Here is a 19696-nt window from a genome sequence, read left to right as displayed (position 1 = left end):
CAACATAGATTAATATGTATTCAGAACAATTACATGTCATTTGTGAAAGATACTTACTGTTTTGATCAAGTGGATTTTTTTATAAAACCCCCTCATAACAACCATGAAACAGCTTTAAAAAGTTTTATATTTGATTTACATCATTTTAAAGAATATCAAAAAGAATTCAAAATTCTTCTTATCTTGAAAGCTGCAGGGACTGTCCTGCTAATGTGGACGTGTACCTGTTACAACGCAGTGCTTGTTGTCCAGGGTTAGACAGTGACGGATTAGTGGTGTTAATATCTACCTAGTGTCCGATATACAGGTGAGTAGAGACAGGAGCTGATACACAATATTACCCAGCATGCAGTTCTACTTCTACACAATAGATTCAACATCAAGCTAATCCTCAACCAGAAGCTAAACAAGGATCACACACTCACAAAATTAACAATGATTATAATTTATAATATTTCTGTGCAACCATGTTAACAAATTCATTTCAGCTACATAGTTCATACAATCAGATTGGTAGGTTGGCAAAAGTTTCTGTTGTTAAATCATTAGACATAAAAGGGTAGAATGTTTTAAATTAATAAATATTAGGATGAAACATTTTAACTGGAATATCAAGAGAAAGTTATTTCAAACAAAATTGCCAATATTGAAAAATATTGTTATGAAATGTTGAACATTAAAAACATGAATTATGTAAGACATGAAATGATGTTTTAAAGACAATCAAAATGTTAATGAGTGCAAGAAGGTTCTCTTTTTGTGAGTACGTGAGTGTGCAATCTGAGCCTCCCTGCCCATCACCAGTATAGACTATAGTGTATTACTGAGACAGCACCACTACACAGAGAACAACAACCTACCCGTGTGAGACCGAACGTGTATCTGCAGAGCGCTGTCGCTGCCAAACACTTTGTGACAGAAGCGGCATTTGTGCTTAAAGAAAGGGTCGTCGCTTGCATACTGGGATCGTTCAAGCACTGAAAAATTTAGAAAAAAAAATTTAGTGATCGAGTCCGCAGACTCCGGAAGTTTCAGAATGAATTTCTTCTTGACGGAAAAATTTCCGTTTTCAAGACATCGAAAAATTCTGTAATCAAAAACTAAGTTAAATCTTTCAGTGTTTGGACTTCTGTAGAATCCATGGGGACCCTTAAGAATCTTCACATCCAAGAAACAGCCTATTTTGGATTCTCTCTATGACATGAAATGAATGATGACCTTTCCGATATGTCGAAAGGGAAATATCTGCTATGCCAAAAGGGAAATATCTGCTATGTCAAAAGGAATATATCTGCAATGTCAAAAGGGAAATATCTCCTATGTCAAAAGGGAAATATCTGCCATGTCAAAAGGGAAATATCTGCTATGTCATAAGGGAAATATCTCCTATGTCAAAACGTAAAATATCTGCTATGTCAAAAGGGAAATATCCGCTATGTCAAAAGGAATATATCTTCAATGTCAAAAGGGAAATATCAGCTATGTCAAAAGGAATATATCTTCAATGTCAAAAGGGTAATATCTGCTATGTCAAAAGCATCTGTAAAAAGACCTCTTTTCTTGAAATTCCATGAATGTACAATTGCCATGAGGTCTGGCACTGTAGGTGGCATCGGAGATATTTATGGCTCCAAAATTTGGTGGCAGCAGTAGAATGCATTTATCTACAGTTGATGGCAGCCGAGATATTGTTCCTGAAGGACAACTACTTCTACTGATGTGAAAATCATAACCAACACATTAATCTAATTGGATCTTGTACAAGAATCTCAACTGCAGAAATATCTATGTCGGAACAGATAGGAAAGTAACAACAATGTTAAGCTGAACAGGCGGAAAAACAGGCGAAAATGACTTCAAAGAGAAAATAATGGACCAAAAACAATACACAAAGTCACAACCAATTCCTGTTCCTCATTCCATATATACATCACACACTGCAAGAGAAAAGCAGATCAGATCCTGGAAATTGCAGGGATCATGAAACGAGCTTATGGGTAATGTAGAGGGTCTGCTCCAGCGGTAATCATAAGCGTGATGTTTGGTATCGTGTATGATTCTCTTCGTTGGTGGGATTGCCCCCTGCCATGCCGATCTGACAGACACAGACAGCTGTGTGGGATCCCCCCAACAAGCACCTCCTAAGGAAATTTGATGAAAGTTAGTTTTTCACTAGGCCCAGGATAGCCTGTTTCAACACCCTGCAAGATGGGACACATATTTCCCCTCCACAGATGGTCCCTACCAGGCTGAAATATGGAAGGCTATTACTCCAGCAATCTGGGTTCATCGCTTTAAATGCTTGTGTCAGAACAACATTAATTTCAAAGAATTAAAACCAAATTACCACAGACTAAAGAAATGGGGCTTCCCATGGCATCTGTGTTTTATTTCCAGAAATAAAATGCTTCATATGTCAATGTCTAGCTTGAAATATGGCCCATGTTTAGCAAAGGGCTATAACTCTGTCATATTTGTATGATAGGAAGTGGGATCTGTATGGCATGCCGACAGGAAAGATACCGGCAAGTGACTGTGGGTGGCGAAATGACTCAAAACATATTTGGTGGCAAGGTTTAGTATATTTCCCGATTAACTGGATCGTATATGAGAGCTCTAATTGGAGGCAGCAGGGGATTGCAATTGTCTTGAGCCCATCGACAGATAAGGGTAATCTCCCTTGGTGGGAACTCTTCATTTATCAGACCTCTCTTTAATTTCATTTGTGATACACAAGCCCCACTGCTGTTCATCACATAGGGCTGTGTTTGAAAACTGATAAACATGTGATCAAGTTTCAGGAAATGAAAGCCAAGGAAACAAAAGATGGTGGCAGAAAGTTGATCTGTATTCTGGACTATTTATTATAGATTAGACACAACCCAGGGGAGCCAAACCTCAAATCTTCCAAATCTTATTTATTTTCCTATATCACTTATAATTTCAACCAGGAAACGTTACCAGGCTGAACACATCAAAACATCTTTCAAAATACATTAAGTTGAAAAATATAAAGAAATTTTCAAATTTAAACTGGAGTAATATTTCATAAAAACATGATTATGTCTGTATTCACTTATTCAAAATGCATACAGGCACATTATTAAGTGTCATCAACTATACCACTGACTCATCTTCAATATTAACTTTATTCACCGTTATATGAACTATGAGACTCCATTGGAGATATGCAAACTATCAAGCTTGGTTTTCCTATTTAATTTAATCAGACAAAGGGAGCATCACTGTTGACTAAAATGTGGTAATATTGCCAATACAAACAATATCGGAATCGTCAGATGAGGCCAATTTGCCAATCATGAAGTCTGCGGGACAGTGGCCACCATTATAATCCGGTGTCGGGGCCTCACACAATTCAATTGATTGGAAAACGGAAAAACAGCGAGCACATGATGACATCATTAGCCCCCTTTACCCATAATTCCCTGTGCTGTGACCCCTCGCTTTTTCACGAGACAATGATCTCTCGCAGACTTGCCAACAATACAGTTAATGGAGGTGTTGATTATGAGATGAAAATATCAGCTAGGATGCGGCAATATTGCATAGCGATGATCCGCACATCAATAACTTAATCATACTTTGTCTATTCACCTCATGGAGTGTGCATCCGCAAACCAAATGCTTTGATTTCATTGAAAAGTCAACCAATATCAGAAGTAATTCTCCCCCAATCCCCTACTTCTAATGCAGAAGGGTGTTGAAGGTTGTTGCAAATGTGTATGATTCTGCTTCACCCCATTATGACAATAAAGTGGCAAAATCACCGCATGAAAAAAGGCTGAAGCGACAATCTGGATGCTGTCAGCCATCTTTCTCACATCAGAAGGATGCTTTCAATCTGCATTGAGACTATCAAATCTCTAAAATGTCTTACCATATCATATTTTTTCAAACATTTATTTTCATGGGTTTCATGATCCCTTAATTATTAAACAAAAATTGATTTTATGCTGTCATACAGAATTGCAAGCCTCTGAAAAAATTTCAAAAGAAACATTGTCAATCCGATCCCAAGACAGCTGATTTTATCAAAAAGATAATCCTGTCAAAGCATAATTTCCAATATTACTTTATAAATATTTAATAAATGTGAGAATGCCATGATAACGACAAGACAAGATAGGACCTCAAAGCTCGCCCAGAGAAATAACACAAGCTCTTGTCCTCTAATCACCCGATATGAGATAATTTCAATTACCCTGGGGGTGCCGTTTTGATCATAACTTCCACAACATCTGCCAACAATTAAAGACAGCCGTGATTGCCTGGAATATATATCAAGAGAAAGGCCCTGATTGTTTTTGTGTTCGGAGGTCACTGACAGGTTGAGTCATGGAGACCAGATGTAAACTGCCACAATTATATCTGTCCAGCTGATTTCCACATGGTCATTGCCAATCAAAGGTGGTGGCTGGTCAGTCAAGAAGATGGACTGCCTGAAATTGGGCCCATGGGATTGATATGATAAGTATAGCTTTCTGATTGGAGGAAGTATTATATAAAATCTGGACTTTTCCGTGTGGGAGGTCAAAGGTTACGTTTATGAGTTCTTCCTTAAGTTGTATCCCTGTCACGGGAGAGGTAAACATGCTTAACTGATTATTTTTGCTGACTTTTTAAAAAGATCTAAAACTTTTTCTCAGTTTAAGACCTATTTTACAGTCATGTTTATTGTCCTTTGATCTTTGTTTGCATATGAGGAAATAATTTATGAGACATTTTATTACTTAACAAGAATACCTCAGACTTACTTCTTGCAATTTCATCTCAAGTTTAGAAATTCAGATTATAATTACGTTCAGGATTTTGATTGTAAATGAAATACAATCTAAGGGAATATACAATTTCATAAACTGTTAACTTTGTCAGGGTTCAAACCTCGATATTAGAAAAATCTGCAAAATGGCAGATAAAGCACAAGAAGAGACAAATTTATTTTATGAAACAAAATGAAATCTCAAAGTTAATTACCAGAAAACACATCAACAAAATAGAAGAAAAGACCAATTTTCAAATGAAATTTCGGGAAATTTTAAAAGTTAGTTGTTTTGAAGCATTTCTTTGTAATATAACTTAAATTGTGGAGTCCAACACTACAATTGGCCCTGACAAGAGTAAATACCTTTGCCCTGAAGTTTGTTTAAAGACCACAATTAGCAAATAGCGTCAGCACCTCTCCTCCCCCTCCTCCGAGGCCGACAGTAGAGATGTTGACGAAAAAAATAGGCTTCCTGACAAGACATTTTGACAATTTCAATTTAGAACAAAAACTACAGACCTTTACTATTAATTACAAGCCAAAATAACCTTGGGGAAGCTAGAAGGCTTTTTAGCTTTACTGTTGCAGCCCAGATGAACATTTCCTCTCAGCTTAATTGGGATTAAACAGCCAATCAGTGTGGCAATTTCTCACAAGTTGAAGACAAGTAGGCAAAGTGATACCTGTCAAAATGACGCCCAGTTTAGAACTGTCAAAAAGAGATAATTTGGGGAAATGAATCTCCCTTCCTCGATTCACCGAAAACACCTGGTCAGAGAAAAAATACCTCAAATATTTGTGTTCCCCTTGTGAAAATTGGCTATCTGTAGACTCAAGACTGTAAGTAAATTGTTTGGCAGCAAATAAAAACAGTATAATACAAATATGCAAACATCATAGTCCTTAAATTTCAATAAATTTGTCAAACAATCTGAAAAATGTTGGGACTTATCCCAACATCAAACCTTCTATTTATTTACAAGTAAACCAATGAAAACAAAACTAGTACTTTTATCAAAATAAAACAACAGTTTCTAAACAAATTTCACCAAACTCAGAAATCATGTTAAAATTCTTGTTAATTAGTATGACAGAATTTCAATTGGCAGTCAAGAAATCAAAATGGCCGCCTGGTGACCATCTCCTGGGTGGTCGTGTCCAGTAGATAGGAGAGAGGCTAACCGTTTGCCCACAGATTTGGAATTTCCTCTAACACCTGCACATGAGAGAATACATCAACATGGCACATTTTTCTAGTATCTATATCAGTTATTATTTCTAGACTTGGTGAACACGTGTCCCCAGTTGGCCTTAGCTTTGTCTCGCTAGAGAGAGGCCCTCTGCCATATGATTTCAGCATGCTAAATATTAGAGCAGGACATTTTTCACATTTCCTTTCACATGAAAACACCTTGGTAAACAAATTCCTGGAAGGAAGGAACATTTTTCTTTGCTACTTCATGATCAAATAATAAATGCACCTGTTACTTTGGTAGTTTGGCAGCCACACTTAGGCTGGAATACCCTCGTTGAAAATGTCACTCATTTTTCATGCCTGAGGTAGATGCATTTTTACCAATAAATCTTTCTTATCCATTGTAATTCGATGCCATCATTACATTCTTACAGCTAACTTAAACCATACAGCCATCCCATCCTAGTTTACTGCGTGAGATAAAGTTTCTGACATCATGCGAGAACCTCGAACACGAAACTTGAATTATCCCTACAATGTCCACTTCTGGATAGATACACACAGTGTATACACCCTGACCTTTCAGGCTGGTTTTAAAATGCCAAGGCAAAATTTGACAGTCTGAAAATTATTGCTAACATTCATAACACAGATGGGCGCCACATGATTTACAATTGCCAGTCTTAACACACCCCATATGCGAGCAAGTTTCGTCAAAAATAATATCATAATAGGAACTTGTCACCCATAGGCAATGACAAATGTTCTCATTAAAATGTTTTCAATCTGTGAAATGTTTGACTTGGGGATTGAGAATATAGGTCTATGACCTTGAGGAAATCATTGCATCAGCTGATGTTAGCCACATTTCTTAATCTTAAAATGACAGGTGGGGGAATAGATTAAATAAAGGTGTCCTGAGTTATTTACAAGCCGAATGTTGTGTATTAATGTTCGAGTTTTACACAGCAGCAGCCATTAACATATTGTTTCAGAATTTGAAAATTATGCAAATCATTCGATCCAAAACAGTTTATATTAATTTTGTTTATTAATAATTTCATAACAAACAGCGAATTACGTTTTTTTTATTTTTAAAAATTAACCTTTAGTTCTGAAGAAACCTCTTGGAAATCATATACCTCTGAACTATCACAACCACAAGATCAAACACAATGATTCGACATCGAGTAGAAATTATATTTTTCTTCTGCCAACCGCCTAAAGGCAACTGTCAGTATCACCCACATGTATCGCTATGATATTTATCTTCTGGGCAAACTGACCAATGAGAGTGAAGCGATGACCATGTGTTGGATCGGTAATGGTGCTGGAGTGATAATGCACTATACAACTTCAAACAGAGCAGGCCAGGGGATGGGCATATGGAACATTTTGACACTAGGAGAAACGATTATAACGAGATTTCTTGTGTTTCTTGGGGAGTAAGGAGTGCAGTCGACACCTTGAAACCATCTCCATTTCGTCCACCAATATCTTCAATAATATCAGAACACCTCTACCAATCTCTAGCCACAATTAACACACACCATGCATCAATCATACATGTGGCCATTTTGATGTCTTAGACTTCCATTACTATACTCCTTTCTTAAATTACAATCCTTGTTAAATATTCATTTACCAACATAATTGAAAAGTAAATGGAAAGGCCAACATGCCAGGCAATAATTACTCTGTTTCACAAATTTCTGAAAATTGACTCATGATTTTTTCAGTTGTGTATATGAGCTGAATGGAGGAGATGAAAGAAGAGCAATTCAACAATTTTCAAAAATATTTACTTGTAATAACTTTATATATTCTCAATCAACATAGGGTGTGCGACTTATGTATACATTTATGTCAATACTTAACATATAATAAGTCACCGGAAATTAAAGTTTCATACAATTACGTGTTATTGTTAATGTTATATTGAATTTTTCATTTTTTTCAAATGCGAACAGTTTGCACTCTATATAATGTCAAAACCCTTTCAGGTTCTCGTGGTCCGATATCAAGACCCATAAATCTTTCTTCACGAAATCTACCCTTACTTATCAGCCCAAAACATATGGTTCACTTCAACACAATTTTCAAAATACAGATGAAAAAATCTGCCATCATATTTTCCTAACAGCTGGTTCGGATCTCTTCTTCCAGCAGTGTTAGTCTGGCAAGAACAAGCGATATTTAGCACCACTGGGTTATATATACACAGACATACCAGTCAAGATAACAGCTGTATTATAACAATGTCCAACTTCCAAATTTATTCCTTTTCAAAATACAAGACTAAAACTTGTGAAAGGAGACTGAACAATAATTAGAATCATATGTTTTCCTTCCAGCACTGATTGATTACAAAATATATGAATCTTGTGCGCGATTAACGTTTGATAAAAACATGTTTGAAAACACGTTTCTATTCGTAGTTTATTGATAAACTTGCTATCACTCTGTCAACAATGAACAGGAAAGTATGGAATACATATCTATTAAGACAAATATCAATTTGACATTTTCTTCATCATTACTGCCATAATTTGAACATAAAAAGGTGAAGTGTGAATAAGGTTGTAAGGAAAATGCTGCTGGATAAACATCCTCCATCATCTCACTGTGCACATAAATTTCTGTCAATTCTGTCAATTTTCCCAAACCTAAAACCTTCGGTGAGACATATTAAAATTTGAAAAGGTACAGTTCAAAGTCACAACCTTGAAATTGTTCCATTTATTTCTGAGAATGTTTATCCCCAAATCCCATACAAACAAACCACAATAGATGAAACAAAACCTATGTTATTTCTGTCTTGATATTCCAGCCTAAGTGTGTGACACACTCAAATAGAAAAGTGACAGTGTCAAATGTTTCACACAAAAGTTGTATGGTATTTGTAAATGAAAGGAAAATGGCTTTTAAGGCAAATAATCAGGCATATCTGAGATATAATTTATCGTTATTCCTTACATCTCACAGGTAATAAACCTTCAAGCTTATATCTTATGTCAAATACATCATCGATAATATCAAAGTTATCCAAATGCAAATATTCTCCTTCCTTAAATCTCTTTTGTCGTGGAGGACATGAAATGAAATTTCCCTGTTATAACATTGTCTAATAATTCAAACTTGATCATAAATCTTCATAACCATTTCAGTTTACACAAACATACCGTCTCCAGACAACTAACAAAAGCTCTGAGTTGTTTGTGGTCTTATACAACACTGAATACTTAAATCAAGTCGGATTCAAACCAACATTAAATCAGAGATCATGTTAAAATTATACCATAAATCAATAGAATATAAAATACAGGTGTGCCTCAGACTTAACTGCTTGAGAGTTTAGGGGAACTCATAATTCAATGTAGTATTCAGGAAAACAGCACTGACAATAGTGCAGTGTATAACATGACCCTATGAGAGGCCCAAATGGGGTGTGTATACACCGATCAAATATTTCATTAATGTCCGCGATTGTCTAGGCAGACATTGATATCCCACAATCCTCTTGCAGACACACAAATGAGTATTCCAAGCCATGATTATGAATAAATTCTTGAAAGCTGATTTAATGTTCCGTTGACCCCATAGACAATTATTCCTCTTTGACCCCCGACCCCTCATTTCTGTTGCAATGTTCGATGATGACTTCTACTGCTCGACCAAACTGCCATGGACACTTTCCTTTATAATTCGGAGACAATAGGCCAAGAAGGTTATCTCGAGAATATTATGTGCAATTCACGCACACAAGGATGTTGGACAATTTATATGACTTATAAAAGATATCAGAATAATTCTCTTCAAGGCTGTCAAATTTGTGAATATCACTAAAACTGACAGATTAATCCTGGTTGCCAATTTCAGGAACTACTTTGTGTGCTAGGATACGGGTGAAATGAGTCAGGCGATTTAACAGGTCAGGGGTTAACGGTATCGTGTGATTTATTTAAAAGGGTTAAGTTGAGTGTGTGTGAAAAATTCATTGCTCAAGTCATTTGTTACATTAGCCAAAATCAGACTTAAAACACTTTTACATACTGTTGCTAAAGAACATCTCGTAAATCAGCCGGCTTTGAAGTTTTACTTACAGACTGGGGCATGTTTGCTTTACTAGAAACAAAGTGTGAAATGTCAGGCTGAAAAATCACAATGCTTGAATCCTGAATTTATTTGTATGGAAGAGATATTGAAACAGTATGCTAGTTCTTGTATCGTGCTGTTTATTTCTATTGTGAAAGTTATGATTCATCCTTGGGCTATACATGAAGAGGCCTACATTTGTATACCACATGACATTGAGGAAACCTACACTCAAATGTTGCATTTATTCAACTAAAGATGCAATATGTTCCGTTATTTCCATTTTTAAATTTAAAACAAATTGATTTTAATTTTATTCCCATCTGTCACAGATAGCCTTTGCAACAGTGAATGTCACTAATTCTATCCAACTGACTGATCATTCTACAAACACCCAATGAATGTATGTTATTATCAAGTGTAATCACAAGACTATAATGAAGAGGATGCCAAGTTTCTAAGTATTCTCTCATTAATCTTATTTCTCTACTAAGAGAACATTCTAGACCTTTATAGATGAGAACTTGTTATACACAGAAAGTCGTCCCACAAGTGGCCTGAGATATTTATCTTGTCAATTAAAGTACACTTAATGACCAGCCTATGGCAAACCTGAAACCAAAGCTCGTCATCAAAACCAAATTATCCGCCCTTTACCCAGCATCCCTCACTTTCTACATCCAAACACTGGTCCTGTATGAACACTTAACAACCCATCCCCTTTGAAGAAAACGTAAACTGAATCAAAAGCCCCAGCATAATGCTTTGTAATAGGCAAGTAAGCTCGCAAAATGATGCTTATGTCAAAACTTGGCCAAAAAAAGTTTGTGCTTTTGTGTTATAGCTCCGAGCTGGTGCCAGGCCGAGCAATGTGCATTCTAGAAAACTCAGGTCTGGGGTATAAAATAATATTTTATCATATTCTCTGCTCATTATTTTAACTTTGATACAAGCTTTGATCCGTATACTTCAAAGTAAGCAAGACATATGTATAATTATAAGAAGTCGGAGGCTGAAGGCTTGTGTTGAAATTCCCCAAAAAGACGTATACATGCGCATTTCTCGTCTATGTTAACATCCCTTAACATCAAAGGAAGCTGCCATTTGTTTACCAAGTATAAAGCTAGCTTGACTCTGTCGGGTTATGGCAGAACTTTACCACTGACACAAGCAATCAACATATTACTTTATATGTCACTTCAAAAACCAAACTTTTTCTTTAAATATAAATTTCAGGAGAGATGATATTCATATTTCAAAAATTCAGGTCTCTCGAGAACCCTCTTGGCCCTTTGACTATTTCACAGATGTTTTAATCTTAGGATTTGAAGAAAAATAACTGAGTTGAAAGCCATCTCGGGGGAAATTGACAGAACTCTCTTCCTTAAAAAGGTAAAAAAAAAATCAATTTTCAACATTCTCAACATCTTGTTAAGTTAAATATGATTTGACAAATTTTCATGTTTCAAACTGAGATCAGAGTGATCGTAATTATGGGTAACTGAAAATGTCAACACCTTTGAACTAAAAGTAGATTTAGAAGCAAGTAATTAAAAAAACAGATTAATTCAAACAATTACATCAGCAATATCACCTGTCAATCACTTAAAACATCCTCCATTTCATCTCTATTATTAAAGATCTTCAAGAACTTTTCTTCAACATATTATAGTCTTTGCACACATTCTTATAATTCATGTCAAATATTTTAGACAGATTCACAAGATAAATACCACCTTCAACTCACACAAATATATAATGAGAAAACCAAAGTAGATCCAGAGAAATCCCGAACTAATGACAAACATTCCTTTAAGCCCATCCAACTTTACGTGATCTACGTCAGAGTAGATACTTTGCATTACAATAAAAAAATCAACAGGACAGCAATGTTTGATAAAATTACATATATTCAACGGAAATGATGAATTTCTGACACATCATCATCCGTAGAATGTGTATCCCTAGCCTATCTCCCCACCCTCAGTAAACAAAGCAAGTCTCCCGATTCAGTATTTAGCTAAAATATTGCGTTTCACAACCAGTGGGTCACAAACACAGTGAATTTGTTATCACGTAGGTAATTGAGTAGCCTCCTATCCCAGCCAAATAATTTCTCCACTGAGTCATGAAGATATGTTTGTATATGAGAAAACATTTCCTATGGTTGGTGTCATATGATTCATGGCAATACTGCACCTGTTCAGCCTCCACACCTTAATACACTTCGCAATCCATATAAATATGAAATATATTTGTTCACCAGGATGGCTGATCATCCATCGCCTTATGTGTGTATTGTATTGTTCAAAACTGACACTCCCGTGGCTATTATGATTCCGAAAGTGTGTGCTTAGCGTATATGAGTATGTTTTGATAATCCGGGGCATGAAATATACCCTTGTGTATCATATGCTTGTATTGTCTATTATATAGCTGGGATCGGGTTGCGTTCTTTTATCAAGGCCCCTCTATCGCTGGACTTTTGTGAGAGGCAAGTATACTCCATTCTGAGAGAATTTTGATACTATTAAATATTTATAGCCGTTTTACTGCTTGGGATGTATTGGTAAAAGCCATCTATGCCCTCATTTACATTAAAGTACAGTATTTCATTTTGAAGCGGAACTTGGAAAATATTTTGTTTGGCTTGAGTTACAAAATATTCTCCTAAATACATAATTTAAAGTCTTTTCAAAAAGATGCATTATACAGAAATAAAACATCTCAAATCTAAAAGTCAAGCACAATTTCAATATTTATTGTCAGATGTTTTGTTAAGAATTGAACATTTTCTGTCAACCATTTACTAGAATTCCAGAAATGAAAAGTACATTGTTGGGCCCTTTGGAAATGACAATCTGTTTATTAACATAATCACATGAATTTGTGACTTTTTTTCAAGATGCCTACAAAGACAATGGAAGTTATTTGCCGACAAAGTGCAGGAGCATCGTACAGACGGATGATCACGTTTTAACTCCTTCTCCCCCTCACATCTTCTGACCGGCCAATGAGGAACAAACAACAGCAACACAATCAGCTGATTTCAAATGGATCAAGTTTTTTCTGGTCAAACAGGCCACTCCGTATTATGAAGTCCATTCATAAATACTAGGCAAACTCACAACATCCATGGGATGTGTCTAAGGGCCTTGTGTGTGCCGACCAGCTATTTGTTATGAATAAACATTACTTACTCCGAGAAGCATCTTAATACATAAGACAAACAAATCTATGACAAATGAATGTGACTTTTGTACACCAAGGAATCCCTGAAGCTAAAACTCCGCCGACTATGTTTGAGATACTCCCAACCTATAACACAGGCACGTTCACGCCTCCATTTGGTTCAAAGGATGTGACGTTCCTCTTCAAAAGAGTATTTCCACAAAATTCACACCAATAAAACAAATCTGTTTAGTCATGGAATTGGGACGGTACAATTTCTCTATTTTGGACACCAAACTTTTCACAAATATGCTTAAAATTTCAGAATGTGCAGTTTTGCTTTGTAGTGTTCGTTTGGAGAAAGTTAGCATTTGAAACAATACAAAGAACCCATACCAAGTGAATAACTGAACAAAAACATAGTTAGCCTGTTAACTATTAATCCAACTGTTACAAAGAAAGAACCAAAACAATTATTTATATATGAAGAAGTATTCAACAAGTACTTACTCGTCCCTCTGTGTCGAACTTCAGGTGTTGATATGTTCATATTCGGCATTGGGGGCATCATTGGCGACGCGGAAACGACAGCCTCTTTCTGAAGTTGGCTAAATGCAGAGAGTCCGGAGAGTCCGGAGAGTCCGGAGAGCCCAGAGAGTCCGGAGAGTCCAGACAGACCGGAAGAGGGGAGTGGGGTTGATAAAGCGGGAGTCGTAAAAGTCGAACTACTCGATGATGATGAAACTGCCTTTTTGGGTTCTTCTGATGATGGGGATTCCTCTTCTTTCTTATCTTCCGAATCAGGAGCAGATGACTCTTGGGTCTCCGAACTGGGAGGATCGGAAGGGGTCAAGGTCGTTTCAGCAGAGGTCGTTGGTGGAACAGCCTGTTGATTTTGTTGAAGTTGTCCAGTAATAAGCTGCTGCTGCAGCTGTTGTATAAGCTGTAGTTGCACAAGTTGTTGCTGTTGCAGACTATATAATGTTGCGCTCATCATAGCCAAGTCTTGTGGCATCAAATTGTTCTCCGCAAACTGAGCAACTGCTGCTTTCGTCTCGGACATTGGCTCGAGCGTCACATTTGTATTGGGCAAGAATGGAAATAAATGAGGTAGTTGTGACATTAGCTCGTACTTGGATTGAGAAATCATCTCAGTGTCATTGTTACTGTCCTTCTTCTCGTCCTCCTCAAAATTGTCATTTTCATCGAGGTCCTTGTCCCCGTTCACACCTAAACCCATACCATAGCCCTCTTCAGACATGTCTACAGAGTCAAGGTCATTGACATCGTTTTCATCAGAGCCACCCTCAAGGTCGTCTGGTTGTGACCTTATATCCTCATCATCATCATATTCTATTGATGGGGATTTGGGCCGAATCTCATTATCGCCTGGTCTGTTTTCAGCATCAATCATGACTACAATTCTCTTTTTTGTACACGTCTGCTTATGAGCAATGAAACCTTCAAGGTCGAGAAATTCAGCCCTACATTCGCCACATACATGGGCGTCTTTAGTATTGGGTGCAGGCATATCCCCGGGAGTGGAACCTGAAACAGTAGAGGAAGAACCTTAAGACATGATGCAAAAATAACAACAAACAGAGCTCAATGTTTAGGCTATCATTAGCAAAATGACAGCTATATCATGCAAGTTGAAAAAGAACCAATCCTGGATCAGGGAAACCAGTGGTTGATAGTGTGAGCATCAAACCACACAGTTGGTCCTTGATGTTGCTATGTCACATATAAACAAGAAATTAATTGTCACGTAAATCCCAACAGAGCAAATTCTCATCACGGATTCACTAATTTTGTCATTATTTTGAATTGTTGTAATTCTTTGATAATCATTAACATCAATCAGTACCAAAAGTACTAATCAAATGAACAAACAAATGACATATGTTCCAACTGACCTAATGGTTAAGGTGAGCTAAGAACAAACACATTTTCGACGTCCAACTACAAACTCGGTGTTAAATGGAAACTCAACTTGTTTCAAGTTCACGTGTAATTGCTACTGACATTTGAATTATCAAATAACAAAAATATGCAACCTAATTGTTAAGCATCCATTAGCAGACAATGTTCTTTAAAAGCAAGTTATTTTTGCCAACAATCCTTCCGAGCTCAAACCTTGTCACATAGCTTTTATAAATCTACCAAATTGTAAAAGCAAACGACACATTAATTGTCAGCATACATCATACGTTTACTTTATTTGATCAAACTCTGATGGTCGGATGAAGGAATCCTTTTTGTGCCAACATAATTCCAATATATGTCATATTAATCGATGTTCTTTATCGTCGATCTTATTAAATTTGTATGTATGACATAGCAGTGTGTTCCCACTGGGACGGTTTGATTGCCTCATCTCTCGGGAGCGTATTACAGATTAATTCAATATCTCCCAGTGTAAATGAAGACCCTATTGCTCAAAACACATAGACCGAATTTTTATTGTCATAACAAAACAGATGCATGGAACCAGTGTCATTAGTCGTCATGGCAACAAAAGTGTGTTTGTTCCGCAAAATATTCTGTTGTAAAAATGGATGAATGTGCAATATAAATACTCTGTACTGGCAGTAATAAAAGCAGCATTATTGCGCAAAAAACATGTCAGACATGACAGTAATTGGAAAGACCTTTGCTTCTAATTGTACATCAAGGGCAATACAGACCTCTAAGTGGACAAGATATGCATACATGCAATGAATTTCATCCTTATGACGAATATCTATCCCATGACTGTAATTACCAATACAATAACTGTAATTATCATCATATGTGTATTATCAATCATTCCTGTGTTTGACAGAGTCGGAACGAAAGGTCAGCATTTTCTTATAGGCGCTGACCTTCGAAGTCTCGACATCTGTTTAGGTCTCTGTTTTTTTCACTTACAGCCATTTTAGGCTGACTTAATTATTCAGGTAGCTTGTGAAAAGATCACAATACGGCAGTGTTGAGTTCATGAGACATTCATAATTAAAACCTGTGACTATTAATGAGACTTGTGTTGCCATCAGTGACAAATGACGAGGGAGACACAAAGTTGAAATGGGGACAGGCAAATCTGTTATTGATTATTGGTACCTTCAATGTAATCAGAACAGCTCTCCTCCCTGCAAACCAACAACTAAATAACTGGTTTTAATGCATATCTGACATCTGTACGTGTTCCATAGCAATGAATTAAACAAATGTAAAAGATCAAAAGCAATTTATAAATATTTCAAATTCAATTTCATGAAACTTTACTGAAATTGTTATGAAACAAAATGTTTCAGTATGGTTTGAAACTCACAATCTCAAATTTAGAAAATTTCATTTTGACAAATTCTTTTTGTACTCCCCCTATACTACTTAAATTCACAGACTGTCTTTTTATTCTATTAAGAATCAGCTTGTCTTAGTATGATTGATTATGGAGAAGCACAATTTTTGTTTTGCCATTTTAGTCATATCCACAAGGACCTGAAAAAAAGTTAGGAATATTTCTCATCCATATCATAATTACAGAGTATTTCATCAAAACTGTCAACATAATATTGGGGGTAATCTTTTAAAACCGTTCCAATTTTATTAATTTGAAATTAGTTTCTTGTGAAAGTTTCTATTCAGATTAGGTTCCTGAAGGTTGCATTCTTCATTTAAATCCATTAATTGAGTTTGTTTTCTGCAGTAATTGTCACCTTAAGATGCTGTTTGATTAAATTAACCTGTGATTTTGTTGGAGAAGCCTTTTCATGGGAGATAGGAGAGTGTTTAGCCAATGCCCTAAGGTGGAGGAGGATGGCTCGCGTTAATTCGGCGCATCTGTCGATCATGAGCGATCTCGCTGCAAATAGTCAGATCCGAGTGCAGAAAAACGACATCTTTTTTGCAGCATGGAAAATAGGCCTATTGTTGTGGCATGTTTTTCATGGCGGCGGCACTGAGCAGAGCATCATGGGTAAAGAATTAACAGAAATATTACGCTGTGGAAGCAGTGACATGTGATCATAACATGAGCGCATTCACCCTTTCTTGTCATCAAGCGAAACTTTACACCATTTTCATAATATTCAAATCAGTTTGGACACACATGAAGCACGGATGGTTTCACACTACGAGCGTCGACCATGTGCAATAATACGGTCTCGATTGCAGCCTTACGACTTAACAGTGTCAAGTTGGAGAGCTGTCTATTCTTTGCCTCCTCGGAGTATGATATCTATTTACATTTATGAATAACTCGCCTCAACTCTCACATCTACTTATATTAATGCTCCACTGAATCAACAAAATTCCTCTCGACTATGAGACGTCCCGTGAAATATGAATCTGTGATGGGGTATTGTCTGGGTAGACGGCTGTGACACACACGTTGATGTGTCACACAGTTTCAAATTTGTCTCTGCGCTGTGTGCAGGGTAACAACCATACAGTAAGATGATCTACCCAACCAGAACTACAAGTGTTGCTCTAAAAGGGGTTCAACATGCCGGGTGCCCTTCAAATTCCACCCCCAATGCTCCCCCACCTTCCCATCACCTAAAATGCCCCCCAAATATCCAGCCATTCTTTTGTTATATTTTCAAACAATGGCAGTCACAGTATGCATGGCCAAGGAGATGAGTATCGATTTTTGTTTCTTACATTTGTCATTGTCAAGTCTAACTAAAAGAAAATAACTGTTCCAGCCTGTAATATGCAAATGTTTATCAATTCAAACATTAACATGAAAATATAATTTTATTCAATTAAGCAACCAACTGTCACAAAAACCAAAATTAATCTAAAATCTAAACAGACCATATTGAATTTCTTTTTAATATTCTGCAATCAATATTTTTGGGTCACCAAAGTGAGTTATTCATCCTCAAAAAACGTAACCCCCCACTTCCTCATTTTCCAGGTCTTCTTTCTCCCCCATTTTTTACTGGCCCTTTCTCCCCCGAAACCTGGTATATTGACACTGCAGATTAAACTGAACACTTCCATCTTTTCTCCAACCCTCAATTGATATGACCTAGAGCACGAACACACAAAGCAAGTGTTTGTATTAGAAAATCTGATTCCCTTTTAATCAATTATGATATGATAATCATATCTAGTTATCCCTTAACTAAATGACAAGGCATGTCTGCAGCCCTGCATAGGACACGATCCATCTCCTTGTGTCGTATAGGCCTGTAGTGGCATCAATAGGGGTAGGAAACGTATACTCCCCATCTTCTTTGTTGTGCTATCGTAGAGGTAGCTCCAATACCAGCTTGTGTCGAAATGACACAATAGTCTGTTATGTCAACATATCGGCGAGTGCCAATTTATGCCGTACTGTTTGCATTTTGACGGCAAACAGCATGTCGGAGAACTTTCTTTTCACGTGCATTGTCCGCTTGTAATGCGTGCTGGGAGCTCGAGACCCAGGACTGATAACTCTTTTCAGACTTTGCCACAAAAGAGCACACTTTGCGAAACAAGACTGAGGCAAGAGGTCAACGCTATTTAGCATCAGATTAACACTTATTGTTGGCCCATGTTCCACTCCAAATACCCTGGGATAACACAATCATCAGTGACAGTCCTAAAACAATTTTCATCTGGCAACGGTCTGGCAATGATCTCGGGGTCAAATGTCTATTAAGCTTATCCTTCCCATAAAATTGAAAAACACCTGAAAAATTCCAGAACGCCAGGCATTACAAAAATGTTCCAGCACATTTAACATGTTATGAGAGTTCATTGCATAAGGTTGTGGGCATAATGTCTAAAGCAATATTTCTTACCATCCTAAAACATCTGCATCTGATAAATAATTAAGGGCTCAAAATCTCATTAAAGAAAAAAATGGGGCTTGGTGTTTTCCCACAAAACTTTCAGCTATCTTCATAGCGTATCAGGTCTTAGAACCGAGATGGGCAAATTGAGTGTTTCGTTGTAACCCCTGACCAAAAGTGTCTCCCATTTTGCCGGCAGGATTTGGCTGGTTAGCCGAGAGGTCAAAGGCTAGCAAGCTGCACATGTTGTAGTGACAGGTACTGTTCTAACATTGCACATCACATTGTAAGTGGGCCGCTAAGCATCCTGCCTCCTCAACAGGAGGAGAGACTGAGATAGGAATGTACAGTTGACATATCGGCCGACCTGTCTTCAAGAAATTTGTTTCTGATGTTCCAACGATAACCTTTTGGGAGAAGCTCAGCATCTTTTTCTCACCTCCACAACAAGGGAACTCACTGATTTCCTCCACAGAAGAAATTTACATACACCATTAACTGTGTTTACTGCTGGTGAGCTCTAGTGTGGAACAGGCATTGAGATTGATGGGATGTTTAGATACACACATAACTGGACATCTTCACTCCAGTTGAAACAATTTCTAGCCCATTTCTTTGAAGATGCGTGCATATCTTCTTAAGTCTTATTCCATTACAAACAGGCATCACGTTCTTCACATA

At 37.0% G+C, this 19696-nt stretch overlaps 1 protein-coding gene across 4 annotated transcripts in view; it reads right to left on the bottom strand.

Annotated features, from left to right (window-relative positions):
* Window positions 1-19696, bottom strand: part of LOC124112864 (sal-like protein 1) — a 47720-nt gene that overhangs the window by 15183 nt on the left and 12841 nt on the right. For 3 of the 4 annotated variants that reach the window (XM_046473034.2, XM_048398973.1, XM_046473033.2), the window contains exons 2-3: window positions 13755-14792; window positions 861-977 (exon numbers count right to left, since the gene is read on the bottom strand). In XM_046473034.2, coding sequence (XP_046328990.2) covers window positions 861-977; window positions 13755-14792 — 1155 coding nt within the window. The remainder of the gene's footprint in view (window positions 1-860; window positions 978-13754; window positions 14793-19696) is intronic. The other variant, XM_046473035.2, reaches the window with a different exon arrangement.

This window comes from Haliotis rufescens, unplaced genomic scaffold, assembly GCF_023055435.1.
Source record: "Haliotis rufescens isolate VD_foot unplaced genomic scaffold, xgHalRufe1.0.p SCAF_19, whole genome shotgun sequence".
NCBI lineage: Eukaryota > Metazoa > Mollusca > Gastropoda > Lepetellida > Haliotidae > Haliotis > Haliotis rufescens.
This window is presented reverse-complemented; position numbering and strand designations above follow the sequence as displayed.